The sequence below is a fragment of the Blennius ocellaris genome (assembly GCF_963422515.1).
Source record: "Blennius ocellaris genome assembly, contig: SCAFFOLD_162, whole genome shotgun sequence".
In the NCBI taxonomy this organism is placed as follows: domain Eukaryota; kingdom Metazoa; phylum Chordata; class Actinopteri; order Blenniiformes; family Blenniidae; genus Blennius; species Blennius ocellaris.
The window spans coordinates 54200-64485 of NW_027661906.1; the positions used below are offsets into that span (position 1 = coordinate 54200).

A 10286-nucleotide genomic window follows, 5' to 3' on the forward strand; every position below is an offset into this window, starting at 1 on the left:
ACCAAGGCCTCGCCGTCCACCGAAACCAAAGATCCACGTCTGTCGTCAGGACGACGTCAGGCTGCGCTCCACAATTCACACGAGAATAAATCCAGAAAGCCAGAAGAAGGGTCAGACGTCCCGTCTGCAGTTTGAGAGGAGCTGGAGACTCACTGTGGAGGAAGAAGCTCTGCTTTACTGGACGAAATGGGCTCAAATCAGCCCAAACATGGTGGAGGCAGCATCATGTGATGCTTTTGTTGTGAAGGGACAGGGAGGCTGATCAGAGTTCATATGAGATGGACGGAGACAAAAACAGGACAGTCTTGCAGGAAGGGTGGATGTTTTCAGGACATCCAACCAAAGATTCCAAATAAATACACCCGTCGTTTTTCCTTGTATATATTGTGTACTTGTACTATTGACACCGGTCTACCTATAAGATAAGATAAGATAAGATAAGCTCAGCTAAGATAAGCCTTTATTGATCACAAAGGAGAAATATACTTGTTCCATTCAGCTCTTAAGGACTCTTGAGTAGGAAAGACAAGAAATGTGCAAACAGTTAGGTAAGAATAGAGTAATCTTATATACAATAACTATCAAGAACTCCAAGGGCCAGAAGTATTTACAGTAAAAAGTAATAATAAATAAAATAAAATAGGACTAAAATAAAAAAATAAGATAAAAATCACAAACTATAATAAAGTATAATAAGTTCTAAGGGGAGCAAAGTATACAGTAAAAAAGAATACTTATATATTTCTCTTTTGTGTGCCTTGATGTCATTTATCACTATGGTAATATATTGTGCTATTTTCTTCATCTGTGTTGTAAATCTTAATGTTTTATAATCAGATGTTTATGAACGTAGTCGCTCGTTTTTCCTGCGTGTAATAAAAGTTTGAACCTGTAGAGGGCGCTCCTTCTGCCTGAGGCGTTTATTTTCTGCACGTCATAAAAAACAGAAGAAGAAGAAGAAGACGCCGGAGTGGGCGGCCCCCTGACGTCACTTCCGCCGTCAACAATTACACACCGTTCGAGGCTAGGCGCTAGCGGCTAACACTTTTCTCCTTTAGCTCCATCAACTTGTACTTTCTCTTCACCCTGGGACGCGAACGTGTCCCGCGGAGCCGCAGGTTGGTCCTCAGCCTCCCGACAGCTGCATGATGACGGGTTAGTGGCGCTTCCTGCTCCGTCGCGGATGTTTTTATTCCCGGAGCGAACGAGAAGCTGGCGTTTGGTTTCATTTTCACTGTTTCTCACAAAATCCTTTACACTGGGTGGAAATTAATTTGGGAATTAAATCATTACGTGCTCCGATAGCTTACCAAGTAGCGCGGTTTTGTATATATGTATACATATATACATATATGTATATATATAAAACACACGTGCAGCGATTCACGTCCTCACAGTTTGTCTGTTTGGTGACGGAAGAACAGGACAGAGAGCAACAAACAAACAAGATTAGTATGTGGAAGACTGACGGTAAACATTCCGCTGTCGGGGATCCTGGAGAGAAACGTGACGTTGGCGACACGAAGTGGTGAAACACGGGGAGAGAAGCTCACCGTCGGTCCTCCAGGAGTCTGAATCCACAGCAGGAACGCGTCCGGCGGGCCTGGAGCTGCTCCCCGGAGCATGTTTGAAACAGAAGAGTCTTAAAAGTTGAGCCTGTCGGTGTCTGCAGGTGAACCTGGACGCTGGTTCCACGTGAGAGGAGCCTGGAAGCCCCGAGCCTCTCGTTGTACTTGTAGTAAAGCTCCGAGCCTCCAGGGGGCAGCACTGAGAAGCAGGTGTCGTTCTGGGGCGACGTTTGACCAGCAGCTCTTGGAAGACGTGATGGAAGCTGCTTGTTAGCAGCTTTATAAGTTGAAAGAAGGATTTTAAATTCTTGATTTGCCACGTTTACACTTACCTGAGTTTAAAAAAAACCCAAACAAACTGATATTTCTCTGCGTTTGGATCTTGAATTTACACACAAACGCAGCTCCGGGTCACCTGAAAGCTCCGGTCAGTGAGAATTTATAAATCCTCCGTGTCTCCGTTTGCTTGTGAAGAGAGGTAGGCAGCAGTTTACGTCACAACTCGTGTTTTTTCCAGGACTCTGATTGGCTAGAAGAGCTTCCTGCTTCTCGCTACACTGCCCCCTACAGGTTGGGCTGCTCACAGCAGCTCAGAGCCGGGAGCGTCTACGTGTCTTTGTCAGTGACGGTGTTGTTGTAAACGTAGAACTCTGGCGGCAGCATCAAGAACCAAGAGGAGAGTCTTTAAGTTATTTACACACCCTGATACGGGGATTACTTTTTCTGGACTCAACCACTGGAACGTAAGAATGTCCAACTTCATCAGGTTTCTTTTGGCGGTGATAATGTACACAGAGGTATTCAGTGGTAGTGTACAGAGATATTTAATGATAATGTACACAGAGGTATTCAGTGATAATGTACACAGAGGTATTCAGTGATAATGTACACAGAGGTATTCAGTGGTAGTGTACAGAGATATTTAATGATAATGTACACAGAGGTATTTAGTGGTAGTGTACAGAGATATTTAATGATAATGTACACAGAGGTATTCAGTGATAATGTACACAGAGACAATCAGTGGTAATGTACACAGAGACATTCAGTGATAATGTACACAGAGACATTCAGTGATAATGTACACAGATATATTCAGTGGTAATGTACACAGAGACATTCAGTGATAATGTACACAGAGACATTCAGTGATAATGTACACAGAGACAATCAGTGATAATGTACACAGAGATATTCAGTGATAATGTACACAGAGGTATTCAGTGATAATGTACACAGAGATATTCAGTGATAATGTACAGAGAGATATTCAGTGATAATGTACACAGAGATATTCAGTAATAATGTACACAGAGATATTCAGTGATAATGTACACAGAGATATTCAGTGATAATGTACACAGAGACATTCAGTGATAATGTACACAGAGACATTCAGTGATAATGTACACAGAGACATTCAGTGATAATGTACCCAGTGGTAATGTACCCAGAGATAATGTACCCAGAGATAATGCACCAGGCCCTCATGCCCCCCGTGTCCCCTGCTCTGTCCTGGCTGCCGGCCCTCCCTGGACCAGGTCCGGCCCTGATGGAGTCGTCCTCCAAGCCGGGGTCCAGCCAGGTGGCGGACGTGGTGTTCGTCATCGAGGGGACGGCCAACCTGGGGCCGTACTTCGAGTCGCTGCGGAAGAACTACATCCTGCCGGCTATCGAGTGAGAATCCTCCAGACTCCCGTTTGAAGCGCAGCGTTTCGTACGTCAGCGTGAACTAACGTCTGCGGTTCTGCTGTCCAGGTACTTTAACGGAGGACCGCCGGCGGAGACGGACTTCGGAGGAGACGTGAGTTTCGCCGGCTGCTTTTTTTTCCGCCCGTCTCTCTCTGGTCGATTCGCCAACATCGAGGGTTTATCTCCCCGACTCTTGTGTCCCCAGTACGGCGGGACGCAGTACGGCCTGGTGGTCTTCAACACGGTGGACTGCGCCCCCGAGTCCTACGTCCAGTGTCACGCCCCCACCAGCTCCGCCTTCGAGTTCGTCTCCTGGATCGACAGCATCCAGTAAATCTCTTCACCTTGACGCTTCCTCTCGTCCACCGTCGTCTCACGTCGGGGGTTTTTATCCCCCCCTGTAGCCGATAGGCCCCGAAGGGGGATCTTGAAACAGTCTCCGTACGTACATACGTCCGTACGTCCGTACGTTCGAACGTTTCTACCTATATCTCGGCAACCCCTGGGCCCACAGTGACCAAACTTCACATGTGGATACATCTCAGAGGGGGAAGGGATACTATGGTGACCTTCACCTAATTTGCATATTAAGTAGGTCACAGGGTCACGAAGTGCTTAAAAACACATTTTGGGCTCTGGAGGCCTAGGTTTTTGAGCTAGGGCTCTGAAATTTTATACACACCTACTAGTACTCTGGGGACACCCTCCAGCATACCAAGTGACCTGACCTTGACCTTGACCTTGAAGATTGGTAGGGCCTGAAGTTTGCTCGTCATGGTTGCACAATACATGTATTTTCATATAAACATTTCTCCTAATTTCTCAGCAGTTCCTGGGCCCACAGTCACCAAACTTCACACATGGACACTCCACTTGGGGAGAAGGGGCACCATGGTGACCAGGACCTAATTTGCATATCAGGTCACAGGGTCACTAAGTGCATAAAAACACCTTTTGGGCTCTGGAGACGTATTTTGACATAGCTTATGAAGAAGACCTTTCAGATTCTACATAATGATCTACTAGGACCCATGGAACACCCTCTAGTGTACCAAGTGTGCTGCCTTAGAGCTGCTTTGTGAGGAAATATGAAGCCCTCCGGCGGGGGATTAGCCCAGCAACGGCCTTCTTGTTTAATGTGAACGTCTGTGTTTGTCCAGGTTCATGGGCGGGGGGGCGGAGAGCTGCAGCCTCATCGCAGAGGGACTCTCTGTGGCCCTGCAGCTGTTTGACGACTTCAAGAAGATGAGGGAGCAAATGTACGACCGCAGGTTTTCCCCCCCCGATCAACAACGCTACATGTCGTGTCTCTCCTCCGTCTAGGGCTGCAACGATTCTTCGACAAAAATCGATAATAGAAATCGTCGAACAATGAATTCCATTGTCGACGTTCGTCGCTAGACGGGTTTTTCCCAACAGAGTGAGGCGTCTCACTTCATTACAATCTCTGCCGAGTCGCACACGCGCAATAGCGTCTCTGCCGCGCGGCGACGTACACAGAAATAATGGCGGCGTCCAACACAGAAGCTGCGCACCAGGACTTCAAAGGTTTGGGAGCGTTTTAGCTTGGACACGGCGAACAAACAGATGACTTGCAAGGTTTGCAAAGCAGACCTTGCGTATCGTGAATGCACTTCACAAAATGCACTTTATATTTTTTTTATTTAATGTTTCACTGCTGCTAATGTGCCCGTGGTTTACAGGAAAGAAATGTTTACTTGATTTTAATTAATTTTTTTATAAAACACATTTGGACAGAGGTTGATTTATTTTTGGATTTATGGCCCATCAGCAGCAAAGTTGAATAAAAGATGCATTTTTCATTGAAGTACCCACCTTTCTTGTGTCTATTATCATTTGCCACATAATTAAAGCAACCTCATGCTAAATTTAAGAAAAAATTAATAATCGTCCGATTAGTCGACTAGTCGGTGACTAGTCGACTATTAAAATAGTCGTTAGTTGCAGCCCTACCTCCATCGCTTTGTTGGGAATCTGAGCACAGGAAGTATTAAATCCACTCCAGAGAGACGCAGACTATTTTTCCCCATTGAGTCATTTGACCACGTTTTCCTGTGTGACTTTTCTTTAAAGCCTTTTCTTTTCCGAGGGATAAAGTTGAAGTGACTCTGGTGTGAAACTAGAACAAAAGAGAGAGAGAGTGTTAATGTGGGTGTGGTTCAGTGTGCCGGTCCAGGAGGCCAACCAGACCCCCCCCCCCCCCCCCGTCCTGAAGACCTCCTCACCTCCTCCTTGTCTCCTGTCCAGAGGCCAGACCCACAAAGTGTGTGTGCTGCTGTGTAACTCCCCCCCCTACCTGCTGCCCGCCGTGGAGAGCGTGAGCTACACCGGCTGCACCGCCGACAACCTGGTCAAGATCATCAGAGACGTACGTTTCAGGGTTTTTGCTTCTCCGTCGGGCCTAAATGTTCACAGCTGACATGTTTGACCTATTTGACCTCTGGTGTCCCCCCCCCCCCTCCCCCTCCCCCCCCCCCAGAGAGGGATCCACTTCTCGGTGGTGGCTCCCCGGAAGCTGCCGGCCCTCAGGGCTCTGTTTGAACGGGCCTCGCCTGTAGGGGGCGCCGTGGAGCCTCTCCCAGACTACAGCCAGGACCCGTTCCACATGGTGCTGGTCCGAGGAATCTCGCTCCCCGGTAAGGAACCACGCCGCGGGGTCGCTTTGAGGCTCCTTCAAAGTAAAAGCGGTCACAACACAAAGCGTCCTGACGAGGAAAAGACGACTTTCGGGGGGGGGCGAGGTCCCACGTCCAGTGGAGACGCAGGAAATCAATCAAACTGGATTAAATTGGTCGTTTTGGGAGAATTTCATTTGATTATTTTGTATTTTCCGTCATCGTATAACCAACTACTCTATATATATAATTGCAGTTTGGGATGATGGATTTTATGAAGCGTATTAGAATGATTGTATTTGTCTAACCTGGATGTAAAGTTACAGTTACACATGTTCATCTCTTTCACTCATTTTATTTTGTTAAACCTCCTTGGCAAATTCCAACGTTTCCTTTTCACTGTGGGGTTTTTTTTTGTTTTTTTTAATATATTTTTTAACAGCTATAGATTTAGATTCTCTGGGAGGATCAAACATGCTTTATTTAATGTTACGAGGCACGTTGAAGAATTCTAGTCGTTTCTCTGGAGTGATAAATGTGTTAGAACCAGTGAAAAGATTGAAAACTGGATGAATTCCAGAGGAAGTTGTTTGTTTCGTTTCTGCACTCAAATAGAAGTTAAATAATAAATAAGATGAGTAAAGTAGTTTCCTCCATGGGTGGGATTTTTTTATTATTTTTTTTAATATTTTTTAACAGTTATAGATTTAGATTCTCTGGGAGGATCAAACATGCTTTTTTATTTAAAGTCCTAGTGAAATATAAAACACTACTTTGTAGAAAACGATAGTTGTGGTTCTACCTGTAAGGTTCCGCCGACTGTTGTCGCATAACAAAGTTATTTGGATTTTGAATCTCCAGCCGAGGAAGTCGGGGGAATCCTTCTTCTTCGTGGGCCATTGTGGGCGGAGCCTATGTGTGATGTCACGAGTTGTGCAGATCTCGATCTGTTGTGTTTATATCGGCTTGTTTCCCTCTTAAATATCCAAGTTTTTACAGTGTTTTGAAGTTCTAGTTGGTGTTTTATGAGCCTTGATGAAAGATTGAGCCTGGAAGAGAAGAGACACCAGAGAGTTCTGGAGGTGGAACCTTCATTTCACTGGGACTTTAATGTTATAAAGGCACGTTGAAGAATTCTAGTCGTTTGTCTCTGGAGTGATAAATGTGTTAGAACGAGTGAAGAGATTGAAAAGTGGATGAATTCCAGAGAGAAGTTTCGTTCCTCCACTCAGATAGAAGTTAAATAATAAATCAGTTCAGTAGTTTCCTCCGTCGTTGGTTATTGACGTCTGGTCGTCTTCCAGTTCCAGCAGGCGGCGGCTCCGCGCCGCTCAAACCCGTCCTCCCTCCTCAGGCCGTCAGCCAGCAGGTGGTCGGCCCCTCTCAACAGGCTCCGCCCATCAACGCCTCCCACCCTTACCAGGTACCGGGCGCCGCGCCGTCCTCCGTACGCCGTACGCGTTCCTTTTCCCTCTGAAACGCCTCATCCAGTCGTCCTCCTCCTCTACAGAACCCCGCCCCCCTGACGGCGGCTCAGATGGCGGCGCAGATGGCGGTGGAGGCGGCCAACAACCAGAAGAGAACCTGTGAGTTACCGCCGGACTGCTTCCTGTGGGCCGAGCGGCCGGCAGGGGGCGGCGTGTTCCTGTGGGCTCTTTCACATTAAAACATCCTGTGGACTGTACTTTCACATTAAAACATCCTGTGGTGGTGTGGCCCCCCCCAGTCCCGGTGATGGTGAACCAGGGTCCGCCGTTCAGCGGCCAGCCCGCCATCCCGTCGGTTCCCAGCGTGAAGCACGTCCAGCTCAGCATCTCCACGGTAACCACGGCGACGCAGCCCATGATGGCGCAGCAGGTTCCTCCCAGCCAGCAGCAGGCGGTGGCGGCGCCGGGGCCGCCCGCCGCCAGTCAGCAGCAGCAGCAACAGCAGCAGCAGCAGCAGCAGCAGCAGCAGGCGGCGCCGCAGCAGCAGCAGCCGGCCAATCAGCCCACGGCGCCTTCGGCTCAGGCCGGCATGGTGAGTGAGGGCGGAGCCTGAGGGGCGGAGCCTGAGGGGAGGGGTCTGAGGGGCGGAGGTCATGGAGGATCTGAGGTTTTATAACATCGTCTTCCTCAAGACTTTTATCACATCGTCTTCCTCAAGACTTTTATAACATCGTCTTCCTCGAGACTTTTATAACATCGTCTTCCTCGAGACTTTTATAACATCGTCTTCCTCGAGACTTTTATAACATCGTCTTCCTCGAGACTTTTATAACATCGTCTTCCTCTAGACTTTTATAACATCGTCTTCCTCGAGACTTTTATAACATCGTCTTCCTCTAGACTTTTATAACATCGTCTTCCTCAAGACTTTTATCACATCGTCTTCCTCTATACTTTTATAACATCGTCTTCCTCTATACTTTTATAACATCGTCTTCCTCGAGACTTTTATAACATCGTCTTCCTCTAGACTTTTATAACATCGTCTTCCTCAAGACTTTTATAACATCGTCTTCCTCTAGACTTTTATAACATCGTCTTCCTCTAGACTTTTATAACATCGTCTTCCTCTAGACTTTTATAACATCGTCTTCCTCTAGACTTTTATAACATCGTCTTCCTCTAGACTTTTATAACATCGTCTTCCTCGAGACTTTTATCACATCGTCTTCCTCTAGACTTTTATAACATCGTCTTCCTCGAGACTTTTATCACATCGTCTTCCTCGAGACTTTTATCACATTGTCTTCCTCGAGACTTTTATCACATCGTCTTCCTCGAGACTTTTATAACATCGTCTTCCTCTAGACTTTTATAACATCGTCTTCCGCTAGACTTTTATAACATCGTCTTCCTCGAGACTTTTATAACATCGTCTTCCTCGAGACTTTTATCACATCGTCTTCCTCGAGGCTTTTATCACATCGTCTTCTTCTAGACTTTTATAACATCGTCTTCCTCGAGACTTTTATAACATCGTCTTCCTCTAGACTTTTATAACATCGTCTTCCGCTAGACTTTTATAACATCGTCTTCCTCGAGGCTTTTATAACATCGTCTTCCTCGAGACTTTTATAACATCGTCTTCCTCGAGACTTTCATAACATCGTCTTCTTCTAGACTTTTATAACATCGTCTTCAAGACTTTGATCACATCGTCTTTTATCACATCGTCTTCCTCGAGACTTTTATAACATCGTCTTCCTCTAGACTTTTATAACATCGTCTTCCTCTAGACTTTTATCACATCGTCTTCAAGACTTTTATCACATCGTCTTCAAGACTTTTATCACATCGTCTTCCTCTATACCTTTATAACATCGTCTTCCTCTAGACTTTTATCACATCGTCTTCCTCTAGACTTTTATCACATCGTCTTCCTCTAGACTTTTATCACATCGTCTTCCTCTAGACTTTTATCACATCGTCTTCCTCTAGACTTTTATCACATCGTCTTCCTCTAGACTTTTATAACATCGTCTTCCTCTAGACTTTTATAACATCGTCTTCCTCTAGACTTTTATAACATCGTCTTCCTCTATACTTTTATCACATCGTCTTCCTCTAGACTTTTATCACATCGTCTTCCTCTAGACTTTTATCACATCGTCTTCCTGTAGACTTTTATCACATCGTCTTCCTCGAGACTTTTATCACATCGTCTTCCTCTAGACTTTTATAACATCGTCTTCCTCTAGACTTTTATAACATCATCTTCCTCGAGACTTTTATAACATCGTCTTCCTCGAGACTTTTATAACATCGTCTTCCTCGAGACTTTTATAACATCGTCTTCCTCGATACTTTTATAACATCGTCTTCCTCGAGACTTTTATAACATCGTCTTCCTCGAGACTTTCATAACATCGTCTTCTTCTAGACTTTTATAACATCGTCTTCAAGACTTTGATCACATCGTCTTTTATCACATCGTCTTCCTCGAGACTTTTATAACATCGTCTTCCTCTAGACTTTTATAACATCGTCTTCCTCTAGACTTTTATCACATCGTCTTCAAGACTTTTATCACATCGTCTTCAAGACTTTTATCACATCGTCTTCAAGACTTTTATCACATCGTCTTCCTCGAGACTTTTATAACATCGTCTTCCTCTAGACTTTTATCAGATTGTTTGATTTAATGTTGTCGTTTGACCTCAACTTCCACTTTCCAGCTCGTTTCTCTGACCTCTTGTGTTAAAAACGATCCGGTTCTTGGAGATTATTTTGAAACTCTTTTTGGCCATTTGGACGTCGGACTTGTTTCCTTCAGCCTCTTTCAGTTTGAACCATCAAAAACTGGTTTAATCATTAATGAAAATCTACTTTAGCTCATTTGAAACCAGGAAAAATTATGACGTTTTTTTCACTCATTTCTTCAATTTTTTTTTCTGGTAAATCAC

General features: G+C 45.4%; 1 protein-coding gene across 1 annotated transcript in view; it reads left to right on the top strand.

Annotated features, from left to right (window-relative positions):
* Positions 1–1016: 1016 nt before the first annotated feature.
* Positions 1017–10286, top strand: part of med25 (mediator complex subunit 25) — a 16006-nt gene continuing 6736 nt past the window's right edge. The window contains 10 exon segments of the mRNA XM_080522114.1: positions 1017–1155; positions 3110–3245; positions 3327–3372; positions 3466–3590; positions 4421–4519; positions 5529–5649; positions 5761–5917; positions 7201–7319; positions 7407–7482; positions 7623–7915. Of these exon segments, the coding sequence (XP_080378240.1) occupies positions 1146–1155; positions 3110–3245; positions 3327–3372; positions 3466–3590; positions 4421–4519; positions 5529–5649; positions 5761–5917; positions 7201–7319; positions 7407–7482; positions 7623–7915 (1182 nt within the window). The 5' untranslated portion in view covers positions 1017–1145.